General features: G+C 39.8%; 3 protein-coding genes across 6 annotated transcripts in view; 2 read left to right on the forward strand and 1 right to left on the reverse strand.

Moving 5' to 3' along the window:
• Positions 1-3295: 3295 nt before the first annotated feature.
• hspa5 (heat shock protein 5) lies at positions 3296-7142 on the forward strand. Its single transcript, XM_010738795.3, has 9 exons — positions 3296-3453; positions 3995-4144; positions 4229-4460; positions 4571-4708; positions 4815-4927; positions 5032-5422; positions 5528-5765; positions 5859-6026; positions 6127-7142. Exons 2-9 carry the CDS (start codon positions 4029-4031, stop codon positions 6693-6695), a joined length of 1965 nt encoding a protein of 654 aa, XP_010737097.1. The 5' UTR covers positions 3296-3453; positions 3995-4028; the 3' UTR covers positions 6696-7142.
• Positions 7143-7264: 122 nt separating this feature from the next.
• Positions 7265-9813, reverse strand: rabepk (Rab9 effector protein with kelch motifs). 4 transcript variants are annotated; one of them, XM_010738810.3, is made up of 8 exons: positions 9613-9813; positions 9333-9387; positions 9087-9241; positions 8619-8774; positions 8272-8436; positions 7952-8101; positions 7650-7799; positions 7265-7528 (listed from the first exon to the last, which is right to left on the reverse strand). In XM_010738810.3, exons 2-8 carry the CDS (start codon positions 9383-9385, stop codon positions 7302-7304), a joined length of 1056 nt encoding a protein of 351 aa, XP_010737112.3. In that variant the 5' UTR covers positions 9386-9387; positions 9613-9813; the 3' UTR covers positions 7265-7301. The 4 variants fall into 4 exon arrangements, with proteins under 4 accessions (XP_010737112.3, XP_027137912.1, XP_010737108.3 ...); XM_027282111.1 differs by having other exon boundaries at positions 8655-8774; positions 9333-9399; XM_010738806.3 differs by having other exon boundaries at positions 9333-9399.
• Positions 9814-9912: 99 nt separating this feature from the next.
• Positions 9913-25761, forward strand: part of rgs3a (regulator of G protein signaling 3a) — a 147346-nt gene continuing 131497 nt past the window's right edge. The window contains exons 1-3 of the mRNA XM_019274095.2: positions 9913-10029; positions 16529-16655; positions 24063-24113. Coding sequence (XP_019129640.2) covers positions 16577-16655; positions 24063-24113 — 130 coding nt within the window. The 5' untranslated portion in view covers positions 9913-10029; positions 16529-16576. The remainder of the gene's footprint in view (positions 10030-16528; positions 16656-24062; positions 24114-25761) is intronic.

The following is a 25761-nucleotide window of genomic DNA, read 5'->3' on the forward strand; positions in this document are numbered from 1 at the left end:
CTGGGCTCAGACCGTGGACCCTCATGTTGTGCATACTCCTGACATATTTAATGCTTTATGGCTATTTACAAATCCTTGTTTTATTCATTAAGTTAATAGGTCTTAAGTATGAAATGTAATGTGTCAGATACTATTTAAATATTTATAACACATTTGACTTGTAATGTGTCACACACTAGAAGAAGAGATATTATTGTACTTTATTTTTTAAAGGATAACCCCTTGAGATGTACCATCTTATTTTCGAGGGGGTCCTTATTGCCAACAGAGATACAATACAGATACTGTGGGGTCTGTGGGGTCTCTGAGCAGCTCCTTCAGCAGCAGACTGCTACACCCACGGTGTAAGAAGGAGAGGTTCCGCAGGTCCTTCATCCCTGCTGCTGTGAGACTTTACAACTCCTGCACCTGATCATGTTGTAGTCTCCTGTTCATGTCCCATTGCTATTTTTTTTTGTTCTTGTTTGTTTTGTTTTGTTTTGTTTCGCTTATGTTCTACCTTAGTACTTGTTTTGCAAATCTGCACATTCTTAAATCTGCACATTCTACTTTAGTACTTTTTGTAAATATGTACACTTGTGTTTCCCTCCTTGGTTTCAATTTTTTCGCTGCTGTTAACAAGTGAATTTCCCCGTTGTGGGATCAATAAAGTATTATCTTATCTTATCTTATCTAAACAGGTCATCAATAGTACAGGAATAAATATGAACGCAAAAACATGATACAATGTAAAGACGCAGACACCCATTCACACCACACATTCGCACATTTTATAATCCCTCAACAGGGAAATTCTTTTTTCACTCTGTTTTTATTTACATGCATTTTTAACCCAGAAGGGCTAATAGACATGTGGAGAGAGGTGGTGGAGTGATGGGCAGCCCCCTGGGGAGCGCTCTTTGAGCAGTTGGGGTGGGGGGCAGTAGGTGCCTTGCTCAAGGGCACATCGGCAGTGCCCAGGAGGTGAGCTGGCACCTCTCCAGCTACCAGTCCACCTTCCATATTTTTGGTCCATGCTGGACTTGAACGGGCCACCCTCCAGTTCCCAAACCAAGTCCCAAGTCCCTATGTCACTAGTTTCTATTTCTATTTCTAGTTTGTTTCTGTGGGATTGCTCTTCTTCTGTTGTGTTTGTTCAATTAATATAACATGCAAGAAACAGGAAATAATTAACAAAGAACAGGGGAATCTATCTTGGTTTTGTTTATTAGATGTTGCATGATGTAATGTGTATATTTGTGCAGTTCCAGGCACAATTCATATCTTTACACTGGCACTGCCATTGGCATTCTTATCAACCTTACCTACCTAACCTCATTTTAATCACGTCATTAGAGAGTGACGTCTGTACCTGGGTGAAATCTGACACTGGGAAGAACATGCAGACTAAAAAAAAACAACAAAAAAACAAAAAACAAAAAACAAATTTGGAATGGACTTTTGTGCCAGGAAAAAAATACAGTGATAAAAAATACCATTTATGAGGGTATTTTATGTTGAAAAATAGTGTAGGTAGGCAAGGAATTGAGAAATGAAGGTAGACTAGTTTGAGTGCAATCTGAACATGGAGCTAAAAATAAGTGTGAATGAATATCCACAATGTTGAAACAGAAACAAAACCACAGACAACACTACACTATTAATATTGGAGATCAGCCATCCTAGCCTTGCTTCCTCCAGCATTTAGCCAGCAGTGTTATAGTTTTTCCTTCTAGTTTAAGGGAAATTCATGCTTATGTTTGTAGCTTGTAAACTTATTACTAACTAATTAACTAATTTCCTTTCCCTCATGATTTGACCAGATTTTGAGAAGGGAGGAGAATTTGCAGAAGGAAAGGCTCAAGAATCCATCTGAGGACAATCACAATTATGTCCCTCTTCCAGTCGGACCCACGAGGACCAGAGGAGGCCTTGGCCAGAGTAAGAGGAACTCATTGGTGGTGACAGAGGTCAGCAGCAGAGGTCAGCAGAAAGCACTGGACATGTCAAAGCTTCAGTAGCCTCTGTGGAAGAGCACCATTAAGAGCTGTTTTTTTCTATTGTCTTGCTCAAGAAATGAGTGTCTTCTTCTTTCACGGATTTTCTATTTCTGTCTTGTAATTTGTAGGATTTACCTAAAACAAAAACTTACCTACTTGGTAAATGCTCTAGAAATGAGTGTGTGTATCTTGAGTCAAGACAGAATAAAGCAGACCACCGCAATAATATCGCTAAAATGGTCCTCGATCATAGAAAATTCTTGAAACAAACCGCTTTGTTTCGGAAACATTTGAATTAATCTCATCCTACGTGTCAGATTTCTTTTGTTATAAGAGTGTCTTTCATAATGAGCCCAACGTATCACATACAAGTAATAATGATGACTAAGCCTGCAGCTAGCCAATAGAAGAGAGCCATGTCGTTGTTGAAAACACAAAGAGCAGGTGAGCGTTACAATTAAGACAGACACAAAAATCAGATACTTATATCCCATTTACAGTCATACTTTGGCTGGCATAAGACTATATATTTAAAAGAGTTGAGATAGACTGATGTGTGTCTTTGGCAACTGGTTACCTAACCTTGACCTATTTAGACTTTTGTTACAGGAGACTGTATGATAAGAGTACAGTGTAAGCCTATGTAGTTTGGGCTGATGTGGGCTGTAAGCAGATTAATCTAAAGTGTGCAAAATAATGAAGTACATCTGTGATAAGTATTTGATCACTGTGGTAATAGGCTGAAGAGTGGCCATGTTAAAACCTTACAAATTATTACAAGTTGTTTACATTTCTAGGTGGATGTATTGACCAATGATTGCATGTGTGTACAGTACATTCACTGATGAAACACCCAGACAATCCAGTTCATCTGATGTAACAACATTTGCTTTTAGGCTGTTCAGTCACACATGAAGCACATGTCTTACTCATGTAGTGAGTCATCATTACTACTAATGACAGCACAGTATCATCATAGTCACACCCTGAAAGTACACTAACATAAGTATGAATATTAATCAAACGCATGTGGGGGCCATTATTAGCAGAAAGGCAGCACTAACTTCAAATGTACAAAATGTGAAAATGTAACCCTTCCTCAATCTTTAGAGTGGCGTGTCGCTGCTCCAACACTGTACATGAGGACTCTTGACAGACAGCCAATCAGCGCCGGCACAGTAGCAGAAGTCGTGACGTCTCCTTGACTCGGATGTGTGCAAATCAGCGGCGGCCAGCATGCCGGGCGAGACCAATCAGCGCGTTCCAACGAGCAGCTGCTCAGCCAATCGCAGGCCTCCACGACGGGAAAGAAGCGAGTGCTTATATATGGAGAGAGCACAATTCATTCAACATCATTTCACAGAGGAAAGAATACAGAACAGACTAATAAGAGGGACGTACTTTGCAAGAACAGGCTAGTACCGGTGAAGGCAACGTCAAGGCCGTTAACTCAACGACGATACTGCGACTTAAGGTATGTATGAACTCTGTTTTAGAGACGATAATGCGACAGCAAATATTCAGCATTTGCATGAACGTCATTTTAAGACTGTTTCATTATGATGAAGACAGCTAAGCTAACATTTGACGATAGTGGCGTATTTAACCCGAAGTTTGCTATAGCCTTCTAAATTTATATGGGTAGTTATTGTGGTTGCAGTACAGTATTAAATATTTCTTTTTTTTTTTAAATGTGAGTTACAGCAAGACACTTTCCCTCGCATGTCTGCTAGACACGCTAACGTGGTTAAGCTAGCTACCGGCGGATGGAAGGAAAAAAAAATCAGTCGTATCAGGAAGAGGCAGTGGGGCTCCACCCAGTTTACCCATACTATTTGACGTTTTCTGGGGTTTTCTTGCCATAAACCACGTTTCCTCCCCCCTCCCCAATCTATCATGTGTCATTACCATTAGCTGGTAGCTACGTGAACTCGGAAGAGGCGGAGAGCCCACGTCATGAACGCAAGGCCACGTTTTTTTTCTTCTTTTCTTACATTTTTATGTCTTCTCCGCAGATTTCTTGGTAGATCTGACTTCAACCAAACCAAGATGAAGCTGTTGTGGGTTGTAATGCTGGTGGCTGGCACCGCGTTTGCCGACGATGACGACAAGAAGGAGAGTGTGGGGACTGTTGTTGGAATTGACTTGGGGACCACCTACTCATGGTAAGAAATGGACCTCATATTAATAATGAGTGCAACTTAAACTATATGACTCTAACTAATCATTTATAAAATGTCTTCCTGTAGTGTTGGAGTGTTCAAGAATGGCCGTGTGGAGATCATCGCTAACGACCAGGGTAACCGCATCACCCCTTCATATGTGGCCTTCACCAGTGAGGGCGAGCGTCTGATTGGTGATGCTGCCAAGAACCAGCTGACCTCTAACCCCGAGAACACCGTCTTTGATGCTAAGAGATTGATTGGGCGCACATGGGGTGACTCCTCTGTGCAGCAGGACATCAAGTACCTGCCCTTCAAGGTAAGTTTCTGCTCTTCATAGTGTGATGTTATGGTTTTAGCATCTGAAGGTCTTCAGAAAATGAGCGACACACTTGGGTAGATTTAATATGTATGTATGTTCCTCTTTAGGTTACTGAGAAGAAGAGCAAGCCTCATATCCAGGTTGACATTGGTGGCGGCACCATGAAGACATTTGCTCCCGAGGAGATTTCTGCCATGGTGCTGACTAAGATGAAGGAGACTGCTGAGGCTTATCTGGGCAAGAAGGTACAAAAAAATGCATATGACTGTATGCATCAAAGAATATATCATCCCTTAGTAAAGAATGTATTTGAATTGAATCTGATGTTCTCATCTTTTTTTTTTTTTCCAGGTCACACATGCTGTGGTCACGGTCCCTGCTTACTTCAATGATGCCCAGCGCCAGGCCACTAAGGATGCTGGTACCATTGCTGGTCTGAATGTCATGAGAATCATCAATGAGCCGTAAGTGTCGATTGAAAATAATTTATTATTCTGTTGTTCATTTTGAAATTGTGGAAAATAGTTCCCTCCTTCCCACTATAATGTATTCTCATTTTATTCTTCAGAACTGCTGCTGCTATTGCTTATGGTCTGGACAAGAGAGATGGCGAGAAGAACATTCTTGTGTTCGACCTGGGTGGTGGCACCTTTGATGTTTCCCTCCTGACCATTGACAACGGTGTGTTTGAAGTGGTGGCCACCAACGGTGACACTCATCTGGGAGGCGAAGACTTCGACCAGCGCGTCATGGAGCACTTCATCAAGCTGTACAAGAAGAAGACTGGCAAAGATGTGCGCAAAGACAACCGTGCTGTGCAGAAACTGCGTCGTGAAGTTGAGAAGGCAAAGAGAGGCCTGTCTGCCCAGCACCAGGCCCGCATTGAGATCGAGTCCTTCTTTGAGGGAGAAGACTTCTCTGAGACCTTGACCCGTGCCAAGTTTGAGGAGCTCAACATGGTAAGTTGTACAACCAGTTCTGTTGTGTAAAGACTGACAATTGCACAACTCAAACACATGTTATGTTTTTACAAGCATTTTAATCTTGTCTGACTTTGTTTTCAGGACCTGTTCCGTTCCACCATGAAGCCCGTACAGAAGGTGTTGGAAGACTCTGACCTGAAGAAGTCTGACATTGATGAGATTGTCCTGGTTGGTGGCTCCACTCGTATCCCCAAAATCCAGCAGCTGGTGAAGGAGTTCTTCAATGGCAAAGAGCCTTCTAGGGGCATCAACCCTGATGAGGCTGTGGCATACGGAGCTGCTGTGCAGGCTGGAGTGCTTTCTGGAGAGGAGGACACTGGTAAGTCATTCTCATTGAACACTGCAATATCTATTCCACTTAACTGAACTTGCAAACTTTGTTCGGTTTCCTAAACACTTCGCTCACCTGCAGGTGATGTCGTTCTTCTGGATGTGTGCCCCCTGACTCTTGGTATCGAGACCGTCGGAGGAGTTATGACCAAGCTGATCCCCAGGAACACTGTGGTGCCCACAAAGAAATCCCAGATCTTCTCCACAGCCTCTGATAACCAGCCCACTGTCACCATTAAGGTTTATGAAGGTAAGAATTGCACATTGTTTCATATCTATAATTAGCATTTTGCCTTCTATGCAAACAGAAAATTGTATTGCATAAACTTAATCATTGATTCTGTCCTCAGGTGAGCGTCCTCTGACAAAAGACAACCATCTGCTGGGCACATTCGACCTGACTGGCATCCCTCCTGCCCCACGTGGTGTACCACAAATTGAGGTCACCTTTGAGATTGATGTCAACGGTATTCTGCGTGTCACCGCCGAGGACAAAGGCACAGGCAACAAGAACAAGATCACGATCACAAACGACCAGAATCGTCTGACGCCCGAGGACATCGAGCGCATGGTGAACGACGCTGAGCGCTTTGCCGATGAGGACAAGAAGCTGAAGGAGAGGATCGACTCTCGTAACGAGTTGGAGAGCTACGCCTACTCTCTGAAGAACCAGATCGGCGACAAGGAGAAGCTTGGCGGCAAGCTGTCGGATGAAGATAAGGAAGCCATTGAGAAGGCAGTCGAGGAGAAGATTGAGTGGATGGAGTCACATCAGGATGCTGAGCTGGAAGACTTCCAGGCCAAGAAGAAGGAGCTGGAGGAGGTGGTTCAACCTATCATCAGCAAGCTCTACGGCAGTGCGGGTGGACCCCCACCCGAGGGTGCGGAGAGTGAGCAAGAAGAGAAAGATGAATTGTAGGCAGGTTTGAAGTCAACTCCTCTGTCGCCCCTTGCCTCTCTAGTAGTGGCATCTAGATGTACATATTGGACTGATGGGACTCAAATAGTGAGAGGAATGGTTGGGAAGGGGTGGCGATGACAAGCAAACATGCTGATTCTTCTGAAAGACTTTAAAATAAGTTTCAGTGTGCAAGAGGTGTTCTCTTCGCTGGAAGGCGGAGATATTCGTCAGCCTGGATATGAGGCTTGTTGCTGCTGTTCTCAGGCAGTCCTGTTGGGGATTCTGTAGTGGGGAGGGACTTAGTTGGTGGGGTGGGCGGGCAGGCATTTTGTGGGTCCATTGACTAGTGTGATTGTGAGATCAAGGGCTCATTATGGTCACAGGCAATGCTCAAAAGTTATTTATTGAATCTGGTCATCGTACTTCTGGAAAGACATTGAAATAAATGTTTGATACAAAATGTTACTTGGTCTCTTATTTTAAATTTTCACTGAAAACACCAGCCTGTTTCACCACCAATATTTATGCTTAAGAACTCCAGTGATTCGGGAAACAGTTCAGTATTAAAAAAAAAAAAATGCTAGTACTTGACATTCACAATAAGTTTTATTAGAAAATTACACATCATGTCACCACAGTCACAACACAGTCATTATGAATGACACCCTGGGTGTCCATCCCTCCAAACACAAAGGCCAGATTTATTGTCTCTGAGGCTGCTGGGCTGCTGGCATGCTCTTCACTTCCATTCCCCTCACTACACACCTTCCATGGCAATAAACACATGGAGTGGTCGAGGCGGTTAGGTGGCATATCCCCTTCAAACTTCATGAGGACCCATCTACTTTTGTCTGCAAATAGAATGCATTACATCAATGTTAGACATCCTCAAATTAAGAACTACACTGCCAAATAGCATTTAAAGCATACAGTGTATGACACAATGAAGTACAAGTATTTAGAAGTGTGTACCAGTGTTGAATCTGTACATGGAGTTGCTGGCTCCATCTGCAGTCATCCCCCCAAAAATGTAGATGTTCTTGCCCAACACCACAGCTGAGTGGGCTGCTACTCCGGGTGGGACATCTCCTTTGGTTTGTACTTTCTCCCACTTCATGCTTCCTTTAAAACAAACTCACTGTATTTTTTTTTTAATTGAACAAAAATACAACAACTTCCCATTCTTTATGTTTTGAGACTCTTTCATCCTGTATGATTATCTGAGATACATGCTTGGAAATCGATCATTATGATGCAGGAGAGTTCAGGCTTACTTGTGTCAAGTGAGTACATATCATTGTGGAATTTGTCTCCAGCCATGCCTCCATGAATGTAGATCTTAAAACCCACTGCTACGATTATGTGGCCATGTCTGGCTGGTGGGTGTCTGCCCTGTGTCTCTGGTTGGGACCAGGTGGAAGATGCTAGGAAAACCAAAAGATTAAAAACATCACATACAGTAATGTGCTTACATTATAAAAATATAATGTACGGTTCTTCAATTAAATTGCCTTTTTAACAATTATTAACATTAAAACAGTTATCTGCTCATGTGACTTTTAAATGTGAGGCAGCTGTTTAATTCAACACAAACCTGTATCAAAAACATGAAGTTTGGGGTCTGAGACGGGTGCAGCTCCTGCTTCTCCACCAGAGAAGACATACAGTCTGTCCTCTAGGCAGGCTGAGGTGCTGTGGTATGTTCTGGGACTGGGGGGTTTGCCATTTGCCGTTACATTCTTCCAGCGAGACCCACTATCTGGACAGAGATGTACAGGACGAATCATACTTAGTTTACAGATAATATCATAACCAAGTAGTATTGTTACCTGAATAGACTGTTTATCTACAAGTATGATGAAGGGCAGTCGGTGAAATCACTTCAGTGCTATGCTACTGTACTGATGACGATTACAGATTACTAGGGGGATTTGGATTTACCTGTTAGCTGTAAATTCTGTATACAATTGCGATTGCCGCTCTGCTGGGCGCCTCCAAACACCCACAGGCTCTGAGGGTCGCTCTCTGGCACAAAGCTGCAGTGTTCATACCGTGAGTCCAAACCCTCCCACTCTGGGATGTCCCATTCATGATTATCTGGTGCAGTCAGAAAGCACAAAATGAAAAAGAAAGCCCTGTGATATCTGAAGTCAAACACACGATGAATGTGACCCCTATGATATGAACTATAGTTCATATTCATAATTATTAGTGATGGGAGCTTAATGCTGAAAAATCATACTATAATGAATTATATTTTCACAACCGTTCTGTAAAATTACACATCTGTCAGTGGTGTCTGTCCTTTCATGACAGATGTTCACAGTTTTACTTATTATGTCTTCAAACAGCTGAGGATTGTCTTGTAAAACATTTATACAAATTATTTCCCTGCTTTTTTTTTTTTACCTAGATTTATGGTATGTGATTGTGTGAAACTGCCGCTGGGGTTTGCCCCTCCAATAATAAGGATTCTCCCTTTTCCTCCATCTCCAGATGGGATAAAGCTGCAGGTGTGACCCACACTAACACCTGGAGCGCTTCCTCTGGGTATCAAAGAATACCTGTTGACAGCAAAACAATTTTAGTGAGATGGGGAAAAAAAAGTGAGCTCCTTACATCACAGCTGCACTAAAGTGATCTGAATGTACTCACCATATTCCTTCTTTGGGTTTATCAAGAGGGTCAAGTACTGGGAGAAACTCCATGACTGTCAAATATACTGTATATGAGTGGAGTCGTATTATTGTTTTTCCATACTTCTCTTGTCAGAGGGTCTATTTGTTACACGATCGTAGATATTATCTGTGAAATGTAGCTTAATCTAACAAACAGGGAGGCTGGTGGGAACACATTAAGCTCGACGAAGCCGCTAACGTTACTAACGTTACTTGCTAACTCAAACGAGCATGTGAAGAGCTTCCTCCGCACTAACCTGTACTTCCGGGTGGAAAGAGAAGCGGTATTACGTAATTATCCGTGTCATTTAGCTGAAGTCTGGCACCATATTCTAAAGTCCGTACAATAACAGTGGTTATTTATGGCTAAATCACGCTATTAAATTAGCCGAAATACTCAACTCCCGGCTTTACGTTGAAAACAGTACGTATCACTATGTCGGTAGCCGTTGGTTGACGTACGCTTCAAACGTAGTTGCCATGGTTGCCTGTAGCGCATGCGCAACTCACTTATCTACATCCCACTCTGAATGTAGCAACAAGCTACCACAAAGTTTCCTTTTTTTAAATCCCGCATAAAACATTAATGTGTATTCCTGAAGCCCCCGACACATAACATGTTGTCTTCGGTTCCTGTGTGGTCTAAACTCCCTTCTCCCGCTTCAAATACAAAGGTAGGCTATGGGTGACAGCAGCGCCACACTTTTAATTACAGTTTTTTTTTCATTTGAATGCTATTAAAAGTTTTAATAGCATTTGATAATACGTTAATTATGGCTGTTTAAGGACATTTTCCTGATACCAATCAACCAAATTCAAAGGTTTCTAATCATTTAGCGTATCTATATTAATCTTATTTACCTTTATTCTAGTTTTCAACACACTTGTAGTATTGTAGTGAGTACTAGTGGGTTTTCCCTACTGTCTCATGTCATAATGGCTCCTGTGAAAAAGGTCTATTAACTTAATATTAATCAGACGACTTGTGAGAGTTTTGACTCAAAGTCCCAAAGTCACAGCTTGGCTAATCAAGCTTAAATCTTCTTTACTGTGTAGCACAAAAGTTTTTTTTATACTTCTCCACCCAAAGATGCAACCACACACTTTGTCCCTCAGAGTCATCAAAGTGACAAACAATGGTAGATTTGCTTCACCAACTAAAACACCCAATGGCAATCTATTGCAGTGCTTGTAAAATTTAAACCATCACTAGCCATATGGTCCAAAAAGTGCACCTGTCTAGGAGTAAAACTCACCTGCCTTCATCTCTACTTCCATCGATAGTAATGATTTATAAGATGTAGTATTGTTTGCAGTACTGTACTATACTGTACTTTATGTTGCATTAAAGGTTTAAAACGTATTGTCTGAGATAGAGCAGCTTTTTAGTACATGCGCAACAAACTATATAGATAACAGGATTAACAGTCCTGTTCATGGGATCATAGTGCAGACAGATGTCACTTCAAATGAAAATTTGTAAGTTGTGGACTTATTGCCCCATCGCCCACACCATCAGTATAATTTGTGGTTAAGATATAGTACTGTATGAAACTGACTGTCGGTTGCAGAAAGAGTTGTGACATCTTGTTGTTACATGTAAGCAGAGACGGACTGGGACTAAAGAAATGGCCCTGGACTTTGAATAGGCCGGCCCAAAGCAATCATTTTCATTTTTTGCATTGTACTGAGCAACACAAACTGGGTATAGATAAAAATGTAGCAACCTGAATAATATTTCCAAACATCAGCCTAACTTGTGCTCCAGTGGTGCTGCTGCTGGCTGTGCTACAATACAGTTATATAACTAATGACTTATACAATTTATATAATGCATCATAAGTAAATAATAAAATAGTAAAAATTATCTTGGCACATTTTGAAATAAGTCATTTAAACACACAAACATTTAAAATGAATGCATCAAATGCATTTTTTATGCACTTATAACCTACAGTAAATGTCATTTCCTCTCTCTCTCTCCATGTTAGACTACCATCAGGAGGAATATTTCTCCAAGTAGGTACACTATGATTTTATGCTGTGCCATGTCCTGATAGTAAAAACTTAAAAATTGCATTTCACAAGATGTCCACTAGGTTGAGCCATTGCCTTTTTGGTTAAAAAATTCTAACCCTTGCTTGACATTAACTTCTGAGTATAATATACAGAAAAGTGGGCAAAGGACAAATATTTCCTGAATTTAACTTTTAAAACTAACAGTCTCAAATAGTCATCAACTCTATATGGAGCACAAAAGCGTGTTCTACACTCGTATTTATTAGGGATTTATTAGATTGAGGAGCTGATTTTCTATTAGGGCAAATACAAAAGGTATTTTCTAAAAGTAACACATTTATTTAATTTGTTGTAAATGAGGATTCTTTTAATTACTGCATTTAAAAAAAAAGCAGTGTGAGAGAGAGAGAGCTAATCGAGTGCAACAATGAAGAATCAGATACACCAAATGGAACATGGTATGATAAGGATTTAATCTCTAATAGGAATATGCTTTACAGTAACGTCACGTATACTGAACTTTGCATTTCAAAGTTTCCTGCACAGACAGCAATGTTGCAGATACTGAATGAAAGAATGAGTGGGTGGATGGATGGATGGATGTTTGAGAGTTACTTTCTGACTGTATGGGATGTTTCATATCTAAAAGTAGCAAAACAGAATCATCTCTCTCTCCGGGAGATTTGTCCTGTGGACCGTTTGCATTGACCATAATAACACTCATCTTCACTTTACCGAATCGGCCTGTTATTGTGTACTCAATGGAAAATGGTTTAGTGCCGCTGGAAAGAATAATACACAGATAAAAATTCAGTAAAAAAAACTTGGCAGGCAGAAAATTGGTTCCACGTCTCAGCAAGGATAAGTATTCAATACATCCTTGTTCTTCACTGAAGGGGCAGGACAAAGAGTTTCCAAGAGTACTGCTTTTGGCAAATGTAGGCACAGAGTAGGAGAAAAATGATTTGTCCTTTTGAGTCTTCTTAACGCTTGAAAACTATTTCTACTTGTTCTTTTTACTTACTGATACACATTTTGTTGATGGCTGTGGTCAGAGGCACAAACAGCCTCTGGATAAAGAAGCCTGTCTCTAAGATGCCGCTATTTTCTTTCAATAAAAAGCAACAAGCGACATGGTTTTGAATAAAGAGAGCAATTGTTTTGCATTACACATGAATCTGTACTGTACTTAGCAGCATTGCATTAGCAGCATTTTTCATGTTACTGTGTATAATCTAATGTTAAAGTTAATGTTATTAACTTTATATACCCTTAGTTAGTTTTTTATAATCTGTTTAATTATAAGTAAACACTCAACAGAATGGCACGACATCTGCATAAGAGATGTTTTCAATTTCCTACTTTTGCTTAATTTTTTACTAAAACTGTATGTATTATAATCGTGAAACCTTGATTTTTCTTCAGACTATAATTGTACATATCAAATACAATACAAATCTATAATGGTTTCATCCATGCTGCAGCGTAAGTTGTGACTATGCCTGTCTAATAATTATATTGGAGCTAAAAGTGCAATATTTTCTTCTGAAATGTAGTAGACAATGAAATACTTATGTAAAGTACAAACACTAGTAAATGAGTAAATGTATTTTTTCTTTTATTCTGCTGAACATTATCCAAAGACATTTAGGGATGACATCACATGTGGAGCAAAGTGTGGTGCACTGCCATATTGAATAGTCAGTAGCTAATTTTTACATATCAAATGAACAGAATATTGGGAATGCATAAGTCATAGAAATATGTCATCTTGATTTTAATAGCAGATTCATGGCGTGACTCAGCTGAAGAAATTCTGCATGCAAAACACAAGACTAGGTTCAAAACAAGAAAAAAGAAACACAGCTCAAAAGATATTTCCAGCCTAGATAGATTTTTGGACTGAAGTAAAAGGAAGCTAGTTTGAGAATAATCACAGCATCTGCCAGATGAAGAGCACTATAACTCACAGCAGCATAAGATTATATGAAAGAAGACAGTATCTTCCAAAAACAAACTACTAGACTGCAACTGATAATTCCTCTTCTCTTCTTCATCTCTGCCCTGTTTTAACAGCCATGATGAATCTTTAACTTCAGTAAATCAAATAAAGTAATCTGAGAGTTGAGTAAAACGAGCTAGATTTTTATGGAAAAGTGGCTCAATGCCTATAGGTCATTTGTATGAGGTATGTTACAATTATGTGCCATCACTTGAATAACAGGCCACAAATAAGTCTGTTTCTTTTGTAAACTTGCTCTGGCTTTAACTAATAATTAACCAGTAATCCGAAACACAAAGATACAGACAGCAACACAGACTGACTTGTTTTAATTTAATCTTCTTTTCATCCCTTCATTGCCTTTTAGTGCTTATTTCAAAGTCTGTTTCATCAGTCATGTAACCATATTACTTTATATTGAATCTATAGTTAAGCATTTGTTCTGCATCTAGGAAATCCGGACATCCCTGCATACAGCCTTCTCGCTTCTCCTTCTACAACTGACCCACAGTCAAAACTTCACAGTCTTCCAGCACAAATTGAAAATTCATCTCTGTGTGGAACACGTCCCGCTCTATTCTACTTATCTCGACTATCTTAATTAAGTCGCTCCCGCCTCCAACTTCTTCTTACGGTTGCACCTGATATTGCCCCATCTTCACTCTTCTCTGCCTCGCACAAACTGTATGTCTTTACGTTGCACTTCCTTATCATGCCTGAGCCTAATGGGGACACAAGAATATGGCTTTATATTCCATTTTGTTTGGATAGTCCTCCTACAGATAGTAACATAGTAACATTCCAACAATTTATCTGCTGCTGTACTTATTGTACACTAAGGGATTTTATGGCATATACAGTAAAATATGTGAGCGTATGTCTGGTTTATTTTGAAACAACGACAAAGATAAAACTAATACAACTAGTGGACATACACACAAGAGAAGTTTAGGCGTCTAAATACGTTGAAAGAACGATGGACTTTTAGAAGGCAATGCCACCTCTATTCTCAATTAGTGGAAAATGGTGGTATTGGAAATGTTTTCTCATAGTGAGAGGGCACACGCAGCAAAGTGCAGACCAGTATGCGCTTCACACAAGTCCATTAAAGTGAAACAAGTAGCCCAATTCTTCTCCAATATACTGTGATTTATTTAGTGGAGCCAAGACAGTCAAACATTGGTGGATATAAAGTGGAATACTGGAAAGGTGTTGTGCAACTTTGTTTTGCTAGACTGGAGTATGAACATGAAAAAATTGGACATTGGAGTTCGCATTCTCCGGTATTTTTGTTTGTTGAAAAGTATGTGTGTATTTTGTGTCTCTGTGTGGGGGGGATTGACATATGGAAGCCCAGTCCTGTTCCCTAACACAGACCATGCAATGCCACCGTAACATTATCTGCCCAGCTTCCTCTTCAGGGAAGCAGAGTATGTGTTTCAGTGAACTCCTTTGTTTTCCCTTCACTGTAACTGATAAGGACCAGATGAATCAGGGGGCTTTTTGGAAGGACAGAATGAGAGGAAAAAGGAAAATGATTATGACTTTTCAGAGCTCTGAGGAAGGGACATGAGTCAGGAGAAAGAGATAATTGGAGATATATTTTTGCCCAAAATAGTTTGTCTAAATGCATGCTTTTGTGGTGAGCATGCCGTGTGTACAATACTCACTGATTTGAATTTGGACAGTGTCTGTGGTAAGCAGCAGGAAACTCCAGATTTTTTTCATCTTCTTTAAATAAAGCTTGATTGGGCACTTACTCGGTGGGTGGGCAGTACAGTAATCAGGATTAGAAGATAAGTTCATCTCTGGGTTACTGGTACACTGCCGCTGGGCTAGTTGTCAAAATAATATGCTGCCGCTATCACTGTTGTGTCACATTATATCCAGAGGTGTGTTAAGTCATGCTGTAAAGTAATCTGGATTATCGCCACACTACCACAACACTGGCTTCAGTCACTGAAGATTAAATCTGTGTATTAATTTTTCTTTTTTTAAATCTTTCTTGTTTGCTCTAGAGGCAGCTGTTCCTCTATGTTATTAAAACCTATCAACTGTGTTTTCCTGCCTAACATTTCGGAACCGAATGACAAAATATCTTTAAAAGAATATTACAGGTTCATTTGTGAATAACTATAAAATATGACACTAAGTAAATACTTTATTTGCCTCCAGGAAACACCAGATCAATTCTTGGAAACTGAGCAGGCGCTGTTAGGTTAACCCTGGGCTCTCACATGTTATTAATACTCTTGTCTGTGTACATTTGTCAAATGACCGCAAATGCATCTGACAGCTGCCAAGTACAGTTGTAAACAGTACAGTGAATGTAGCCCACATTGTCTTTGGTTGGCTCCAAACGGTGCTAAACCAACTAGCCCATAGAAAACCAGGAAACTGCTGTATTGTAATGGAAAGCAGTCTTCTTTGTAACAATACTGTTTGACCTCAAATGCAAAGCGATCTCTTACCAGTAGAAGGCGCATTGGTAATAATAAACAATAGGCAGATTAAACAATCAATACAAAAAAGCTGCAAAAAAGGCCTTATTAGTATGACGTACTGTTGCAAATTCATTTAAAGATTTTTTTTTTAACTTCTCCATAGAAAGACAGCTTAAAGATTATAACTACACTTGTGATTTTGCTATTACTGAATGTCCTTTGCAAGAGCTACATTCGGTCTACTTTTAGGACAGATAATTATAAAATCCTAGCTAGAGGCTACACTACTTGTAAAGGAGTGAGCTTCAGAGTGACAGTCTCAGTGATACAGCATATAGAAACAAAGTCTTTGAACCTTTGTGCGTTTTGTGCACATTATGGCTAATAAAATATCTCTATTGTGCAGATTGAAATCTCTATTGTATGCAGATAAAGATTAATTACCGTTATTTGGCCTTGACTGGTAAATCTGAACAGGATGCTCGGAGAACAAAAACAGTTGAGCCCTGTTATTGCCAGCCTTGGAAGCAGGTTACATCCTACTGCTGGGATTAAGTGTACTCAAATTCCATAAAGATATAGTCATTTTAAATATTTTTATTCCCTCTGTTTTTTTTAACTGCATGTGTGCACACACTGTCACACGCACAGACACACACACACACACACACACACAAACAAGCATCAAGTTTCGTTTCTTCTCCATAGCTGCTGAAACCGTCTCGTCGACAGTGGCTGTGAGCATGCATTGCCAAGATGCCCTGCCACAGAGTTTACCAGCGGAAGCCCCCGGCCAACTCCCCCGAGGCATCGTCCTTCCTCCTCAGTACACACGGTGAGGTTAATTCCTTTTGATTTCTTTTTTTTTCTTGAGGAAAAACAGTCTGTAGTTTTAGACTGAAGTGTGTGATAGTTTTATGCATGCAAAACTTTTCAAACAGCATCAGCTAAAAAAGTACAAAATATCAAAGTTAAAACCCGTCTGTCTTATTCCGGCGCAGTGACAGTAAAGGAATGTATTCGTGTTATATCAAGGATTGTGTCACATATGTCTGGCAGCACAGACACTCGATACTGTAATGTGTCTAACATGAGAAGCACATTACTCGCAGCAACAAGTGGGCTCAGATGTAGCAACAAGTCCTTTGGTCTGGTAATGAGGCCTCCCCTCCTTATCTGGTGACACCCTGAATCATTTATGAGGGTGTTGGCCAACTGCACTGTTTACTGTAAGGATAAAGTCCAATGAATTATCCAGTATTAACCTGTACACCCAGATGAATATGGATAGGGTATTACAAGGGTGCGGTTACAGCTGTGGGGGTGTATGTTTTTATTTTAGATCTGCTATATCTGCTTGTGAGGGTACATCAGAAGTTCTCCCTTCAGCTTCATTTTCACACGCCAAAACATTGCAACAACAATTGCTTCATAATGAAAGATAGCTGCTGATATTTCAAATGAATGCAGGATGCTAACATCTTGTTTCTGTTGTTAACTTTAGCTTCATAATTATGTGGCTTCTTGACATATCCCATCACTTTATGGAAATAGAATACAGGGGTTGTCAGCAGCTGACTTGGGAGCATTTTTGCTGGATTAACTACACCCAGATCTCACTCATGTGGCACAAAGCTCTTCGATTCAACTCTAAATCAAAATCACACCCTTCTTCCCTTGCCACATTCATATACCTGACCTCTGCAGCCTTCAAATGTGATATTTAGTTCTTGGAGACTAAAATAAGATCACAAGCTTTACTCTGTGGATGATTCTGAATGCTTTGTGGCATCCTTGCTCAGAATGACTGACATTTGGCTTTTATCAAAAAGAAGATAATACTTAAGACAGCTGTTGTGTCATGCATTATCTTCCCACTTGGGGACTCAGTGAGTTCATTCTGAGGAGTGTGCCCTTTGAGAACTGGGTCAAACTTTGCCACGAGCTCCTCTCTAGAAAGCTTCTGTTGTTTGTTATTGTTTCTGTGGTCACCCTTAGGTTCTTTCAATGCCTTATTATGGCATGTGTGGCTTATCTACAGTATAGCTTTCCCCGTATGAATCTTACCTGCAGTATTTTGCATCATATGGCATCTATAGTCTGTTATATATGGTGTAGTGTGACTGCAGCTTTTTCATTATTTACTTCATTTACAATTCTGTACACATATGGCAGCATAAGAAATGTGCAGGAGTGCGCACCGTTTCCCACCCATTGTTCTTGTCTTTGAAGACTATTCTGTAACACAAAACACACACACAATGTAACAACTAGGGCACTTTTTATGCCTAATAGTAACAGAAAATGTCCCAGTTTGCTGCTAAGAAATTTAAAGTGACTTGACAAGTTTTGATGTGTAACTACTGACTCAAACAGTTTGAACTAAGTTTCCTCTTTGTTCAGATTTTGTGTGTTTTGCTGCCTTTAGCTCGGCAGTTCCACTCATACTAGACTTGATTACTGCTCTACCTTTTGGGGTTTGAGGCAATGTCTGAGTCAGACAGACAGGGAGAGGCAGAGGGAAGTTATAGATGATTGGTGGATGGGGAGAAGGAGAGGAATGAGAGAAAAGAAACTGAAGAATAGATCTCTGGATATAAGATAAACCAGAGATAATAATATTTCCAGAGGAGCAAAGATCACCATTGTGCGGATCCCACAAATTGTTTTTCAGTTAATAGCTCCAGACTTCACGATTTAAGAGGAAATCTTACGTTATTCAAAGTTATTCAAATTGAATGGGGGGAAATGGAAAAAAAAACTGAATGCCAGGTTTAGTTGAGTAACAACAACAAACAAACAAACAAACAAGTGGACACTAGTTTTCAAATACATGTCTGTAGATAGGAAGCTGGACGTTTTTTGCTTTTTTACATGCTTGTTATTTGTCACAGATAATCTTTCATCCGATATTTTTCCGAATGCGTGGAGCATTTATCTCTCTCCGCCTCCTTGGGATGGATACGAGCCTGCCAATGATTATGTGTAATTGATGGAATTTCCTTGTCATCATGATTAAAGTGCACAGAGCATTTCAGATGATTAAATATTAAATTCAGGCCAAGGCCTTTTAGAAATATGAAAGTATGCAGTCTTGCAGAGACTGATTTTCCCCAGACCTTTCTCTTTGAAGCCATCAAATAATGCTCGACTGTCTGTCAAGGGATATTGCCATCTGACATATAGGTGTCTCCCTCCCATGAAGTCAATAGGCGCAATAAATTTGATCCACTCCTTCGATTGGAGTTCCATCTTACTGGTTTTGGAAGCGAACACAGGAGAAGATGAGTTTTGGGAAGTTATATAAAACGCCTGATAAATGGATTTCATCGTGGAAACGAGAGGACACCTTGTGTGGCTCTCATCAAATCTGCTCTTTGTTCCCCCTTGGATCAAATAGGATGAATTGGCGCTTATCCCAGATGAAAACCTTAAATCCTATGCACAGCAGTTTCTCAACTTCTCGAAACCCTCCTCGTTCTCACAGAAAATGTTACAGAACATGGATTAACTCCAGTTTCTTTTCTTGCTCCCCTCAGTTGATAATGGGTACTTTAACTGTCGCATAAAGACCAACAGTGTCCCCTGGCTTGGCCTTATTGGATGCTGGTAGGACACAGGTTTTCAAATGTAAATGTGACAAATAAGTAGCAAAGCCTTTTAAAGCAGAGAGAGAGAGAGAGAGAGGCTGTGAAGTACAGGCTAAAGAGCCACACACACACACACAGATACTCACAGACATAACCTTCTCACGAGATGGGCCTTTTGTCCCTTTTGTTTTGGTAATTTAATTAAAGATGTATTTTGGGGTTGCATTTTGTACTTTGGAGAAAATATTTTTCATTCCATCCGAGAATTTAATATGTCTTTTAGTAAAAAAAAAAAGGATAGAAAGAAGAGGACCTGACCCGAGTGTCCTGTCCTCTTCTTTAGTTGTTATCGGCATTGAATCTGGATTAAAGCCACAGAGGGAAATGGTAGTGATGGGCCCACTGCTGCACTGACAAAGTAGGACAACATTTCTAACATTTTGTCAGAATGTGGCAAAATAGGTGCTGCTAATAGCACATCATCCTTGGTATCTGACACATGGCTGGATGACATTTTTGGTTTCCCAAAGAGACCCACAACATATAGTATAATATGTTGTCATATCTGGATATTTGAATGCATGAATGGTCTGTGTGCTGAAGTATGGATGTCATCTGAACCTATACAAAATTCATGCCAGGTTAGTGGTGACTTGGCTGCACTCATGTCCTGTTTCTGGACAGGCTTTGTGGCCTAATTGAGCTGGCACATGCACAAGGACAGGCTAGGCAGGAGGGAAGTCAGACAGGGATTAACCCACTGTCAATATTTATATTTTTTAGTGGCTCCAGGCTTTTTTTTTATCGCTCTCTTTCTCCATAGCTTACTAATTAAATATCCTGTGTAACAGTTTGCCAGCCTGCCAACGTTTGTCTTTTTTCACCTCACACATAATTTCACAAATTTCACACATTTTGAAAAAGGTATATTTGGGGGTCTGTCGGGTGAGACACGATTTAATGGGAGACGATTTCACTGTCAATGAAATTAAGTCTGAAGTAAACAGACTTCTTTGAGAAACGAGTAAACAGAAGTAAATGGAAAAGGAAATTGCTCATGCATATAAAAAAAGGAATGACAAAAATAGGGCTCATCCGGGGAATTACCTAGACACAAACAACTGAAACAAATATGAGAATTTTTCAAGAAACCTGTATGAAAATATTTTTACATCATTCAAGTCTACCAACTTAGAAACCATTCACAGCGTTGTCCCAAAGTGGAGAGTCATGTTTGTAAATGGAGGAAGTGGAGAAAATAATTAAAGTCACACAAGCATTGGTGGAAGGAAAGTTGCTTACAGCTTTGTAAATAGCTGGGTCTTTACAGCACTGTGAGTCTATGTTAAAAGCAAACACTAGAAAATTAAGTTGAGTCTCTTAGTCCTTTGGAACATTAAATATTTAATACCTAAGCATAATCATTGGGTTTATTATTTTTATGTTTTCCTGTCTAGTTTTCTTTGAGTAAAATCTGTTCTCCCAAGTTTCTTGTTCAGGGGACTCATTATATTTTACTGCTGTTATAAAAAGTCTCATTCTAGACTTGTTATTATGCTACATTATTTTAATTATAGCCCCTTTCTCTCTGTAAAGGTTGTAAGGTTGGCAGTTCCCGAACACTGAAGGCTTGTTTCGCCTTGACCTTTTTTCACCTGGACAAGTCTGGCATTTTAAATTCTCCCCTGCTCTAAATTCTGCCATGTATATGAGCTCATCAGCTCCGTGGCTGAGGATGGCATCTGTCACCTGAGGGTGCATTCGGTCCATTTCTGAAAAAAATGAAAGCAGTAAATGAGGGGCTGGGTGTACTTGATTAAGATTTTAAATTTAATGGCAGCAGCATATTCTAGTCAAGTCAGCCCAAAATCTCAAAGCATCTAGGAACATTTAATCATTTTTAATGGAGACAAAACATGGATGAAACATAAATAGTACATTGGTTTTTGGTTTAGATACTGATTTATATATAAGCAAACAGCAGCCACTATCCCTAAAATAAACACACTACTTCCCTCTACAAGTTCTTGTGGCAGCTAAACTTTTTGATGGAAATGTCTCTGATTAGAGTAGATTGGGTCGCCATGCATAATTTCTAATCCAAATTTATTCCGAGGTAGACCATGTCAGAGCAAGAATTTATGTAAATTTAACATCAGGAAAGAGTCTCTGAAGGTATTACTTTTTTATTACAGCTAATTGCTGTAGCTTGTATTGTAAATTGTGTTGTGACAGGAAGAGACACCGGAAAGGTTGTGCTGGATGATCCACAACTTTTGATTGCTACAAAATGTAGCACAGACATTCATGGTCCCCAGAGGATGGCGCTTATACTGACTTTTCCTCTAGCACCACTATGAGGTGCTCCATTATGGGGTCAAATGTTGAATTTGTCTAATAATTTGATTATAACCATCCCTCCAACATGTATAACTACTTATCCTTTGGTGGTGCGTAGGTGGATGGAGCTGCCCCAGTGTTTTATGACATTGAAAAGAAGTACTTTCATACTAGTACAGCTGTTACAAACGTTAGCATGCTAATTTTAAATCTAAGATAGTGACCGTAGTCGACATTATACATGGTAAACAGAAGCCATGTATCCATAACGTGTGTCAGAAAGTGTGCCGCAGTGAATTTGCATTGTGTGTTTTCATTTGTGGATGTATGACCCACAGTGCTGTCTCGTCTGCCATGCCGTATTAATTCACTCCCTGCTCTCACAGGCTTTAACCTTTGCTTCCACAATGTCGTTGTTCCACTCTTGCAGGCCATCTGCTTTGTGAAAAGACAGCTCTCCTCGCTTTTTGTGCCGTCTTACTCCCCCCCTTGTCTTTAAAAACCTTTATCTTCCATTGTTACCACACTGAATGACATACATTTACTGTGTGCTAATAATCTTTTTCTTTCTTTTTGCGGGCTGATTTTACACATAAGGCTAATGTATTCTATCTATTGCAGCAAAGTATTGACTGTAAGTTCTGTGTTTCATGGTTTCACCTGCAGTGTTTAAGAATGAAGGAAAATCCCATTATAGGATCGATGCAACTCCTGTTTCTGCTGCTGCTTTACTACAAACATGAATACCTATTAGTCATTCAAACAACAGTGTAAGCATGTTCTCTCCACTTAAATAAGATGGATTTCCCAGCAGTGCAGGAGAAGAAGCAGGAAGGAATTTGACTTAATTTGACCCTACAATCAAGTCATGCTGAAAAGCACTGTGCCCTCTTGATGCATACTGTACTTTTGATCCATCTAAAACATTGAAAAAATGTTTTTCTTTTGACAGAAATAGCCTTACAGTACTGTAGTGCATTCTTATTGTTGATCCTGGGGAGCAGAAACGTTTGTTTGTGAAAATGAGCAGCTACTTTCAAATTGCCAAACCTGAAAAAGCAATAACACTAATCTTTATGTACACTTTACAGTTCACCACCTCAAGGTGTTCAATTATATATATAGATTGCATTTATGAGATCTGTTTTGACTGATTTTTATTCTGCACTGTCCTGATCTGTCCTGAAACTGTTTTGTCAGTCTGCATTTACCATCATCCATTTGTTTTGACTTCTACGTGCGGTGTAATGCAGATTCTGTTTGGTATTTTCGAGACTGCTTCAAACCTACCTTCAGGCTCAGATGTAAGATATTTCAAACAGTGTTTTCACTTTGTTCTTCTACCGCGGCCAGCAGCACAAAACCATGCCAAGTTCAGTGTGGGAACGACAAACATCCCTTGTACCCAAGCTCGGAAGTGCCAACAGCGTTATCACACAACGAGTCTCTCACATTTTAGCTTTAGACTGTGCTCTTATGAGCAGGATTAATTTAGAATAGCACAAAGCCAATGTTAGCAGTGGCCATGTCAACATGACTGAGACGTCTCCAAGAGCTGTTAGCAACGCTAGGAGACTTACAGGAAAGGAGAGAAAGAGTGAAAAAGTGACAGATGATAGACACGCACACACACACACACACACACACTGGAAGCTATTTGACCTTTTTTTTTGGTTTGCATGTGGGTTGCACTGTCTGCTCATGTTTCCTCTGCAGACAGCCTCTCTAGTGTTGTCAAGTTCAAGGTCATGTAGAGTTCCATGTGGTATTTTTATTTTCATTATAATCTGAAAGATAATTTTACATGCAAAACAAAATGGCACCCTATCATTAAATGTGATAAAGCAATAGCAAAATACGATGATTTTCTTTCTTGAGAGTTGGATGAGATGAGCGGTACAGTGACATTCTTATACTGTATCTGTCAAGTATGAAGATGCAGTCAGGAATTAGCTTAGAATAAATACTGCAAACAGGAAATCGGCTAGTCTGGCTGGTATTACAGGTGTTATGTGCCGGACTATCTCCTCTCCACCCATTATGACTACCTTGACGGTTGCTGTGCAGCCAGTGGAGACTTAAGACCAAGAAATAAGCCACTACATAACCTAACCCTAAAGTCTTTGTGCTAAGCTAATTAACTTTTGGCTATAGCTTTATATTTAACAGACAGTCACAAGAGTGATATCGGTCTCAGCAAGAAAGGAACTAAGTGCATTTCCCAAAACATTTCTTCTTATGTAACCCATTACTTGCAACAACGATATGTCACCCTGTCATACTGTAACCTTCCTTCTCTTTCTTTCCAACAGGTCAGCTGAAGCTGTCAATCATCCAAGAGCATGAAGTACTTGTTGTTAGTGGTAAGTCTTATTAAGGGTGTTCATACAGAGACACTGCTGTGGAGAAACACTGTGTGCCCTTTTAATGAAACTACCATTTGCTATAATAATATTTTAAGAACTGAAAAATGAAATAACTTTTTTGTATAGCACATTTGATTAAAAAGATATGATGCAAAAATATTGAATGTCAAACCACAACAGGTGACCACTAATGAGAAAAGTTGTAGGTAGCTGGGTACATGAATCCAACAAAAGTGGTTGTTTAGTTTGGTCTCCCAAGCAACCAAAGCTTCTACTTTTGTTTGTGATTCTCCATCTCCCCTCTCAGCATCTTTTGTATCCTTGTCATTTCTCTTAGTGAAGGACCATTTACACATCAGATGGCAAACTAGAATCTTATTTGTTCTTGTCTACTCGTCTGTTGAATGACACATTTAATGAAACATCTAAATATTTAGTCTTTTCCTCTCCAATTTACATACATGAAGGGGACAGAATATTAGAAACACCCCTTAAGATAAGGCAATAAAACAAAAATGTGAATACACTGGGAAGTGGTGTGTTTATTTCAGAGAAAGTGGCTACTGTTCGCTCATATATAAATCAGTATCTAAACCAACAACCAATGTACTATTTATGTTTCATCCACGTTTTGTCTTCATGGGGAAAAAAATGCTGTCTCATAGACTTTGAGTCAAGTTAACGTTACATGTTAAGTGTTACGGAAGAGTCTGAGATCATCAAAGATGGCAATCAGCTTTATAACTATAAGAACTATAAAGCTACCCCACCAATTGGCCACCATATAGTGCACAGATGCCCTTGTTATTTTACTGAAATACTTGAGTTTTACAAATTTACACAATATAACAGGCTAAACTATTTTGAAAACACCAACTGCACACAAAGCATAACAATACAGAATCACAGACTATACTGTATATTGTATCACATGTGTATTTAAGTGAATAACACAGAGCCCCAAGGTCAGTTTCTAATATAACAGTCCAACCTCTTCTCTTTACTTTCAGCTCCACATATTCTGTTGTCTCACATCATGACCCCAAATTCTATGCAATATAATTAGTTATACAATTTGTACAGTGTAAATGTTGTGACTATATTTCTGATACAGTTTAAGCCATGATGGAACCACATATAAACAAGATGAGCAGGCAGCTGTGGTGATTTTATCTGTATTAAGTCGACATCTCAATCTTGTATCTCATCTCATCCTATCTAATATCCTGAGAAATGTCTGGAGACCAAAATGTTGGACGTGATATAGCTTCCTGTCTCGATGTTCGTGTGGTTTTTGAGCCCCACGTGGAAGCCCTGTCATGTATTCTTATTTTGCAGGAGCAAACAATGGTAGGATGGGCTCTCATTCGGTTGCTGTGCTTTGGCACAGGATAAAGTACCCACAATAAAATGGCTTTGCTGGCACTGATGAAAGCACACACAACTCACACAACTCACATAACTTGAGCAGCTGTTTCTTTTAAGTATGCAGATTTCCCTCATGGGTTCTTGGTCACTGGAAATACTTAGTGGCGTCTTGCAAATAATTTTCACAGCATGTTATTTCAGCAGTTAGACATCCTCTTATTCTTCCTCCACACACTGCAACAAGACACAAAATGTCAGTTAATCGGAAGCAGGCAAG

The sequence above is a fragment of the Larimichthys crocea genome, chromosome IX, assembly GCF_000972845.2.
Source record: "Larimichthys crocea isolate SSNF chromosome IX, L_crocea_2.0, whole genome shotgun sequence".
NCBI classification, from domain to species: domain Eukaryota; kingdom Metazoa; phylum Chordata; class Actinopteri; family Sciaenidae; genus Larimichthys; species Larimichthys crocea.

Excerpts from the sequence above, each read along its gene's own strand:
- hspa5 (XM_010738795.3), top strand. The coding sequence starts at position 4,029 with ATGAAGCTGTTGTGGGTTGTAATGCTGGTGGCTGGCACCGCGTTTGCC. Across the intron at positions 4,709-4,814 it reads AGGCTTATCTGGGCAAGAAG|GTCACACATGCTGTGGTCAC; the intron begins GTACAAAAAAAT and ends TTTTTTTTCCAG. Across the intron at positions 5,766-5,858 it reads TTCTGGAGAGGAGGACACTG|GTGATGTCGTTCTTCTGGAT; the intron begins GTAAGTCATTCT and ends GCTCACCTGCAG.
- rabepk (XM_010738810.3), bottom strand. The coding sequence starts at position 9,385 with ATGGAGTTTCTCCCAGTACTTGACCCTCTTGATAAACCCAAAGAAGGA. Across the intron at positions 8,775-9,086 it reads ATCACATACCATAAATCTAG|ATAATCATGAATGGGACATC; the intron begins GTAAAAAAAAAA and ends TGACTGCACCAG. Across the intron at positions 8,437-8,618 it reads ACAGAATTTACAGCTAACAG|ATAGTGGGTCTCGCTGGAAG; the intron begins GTAAATCCAAAT and ends ATCTCTGTCCAG.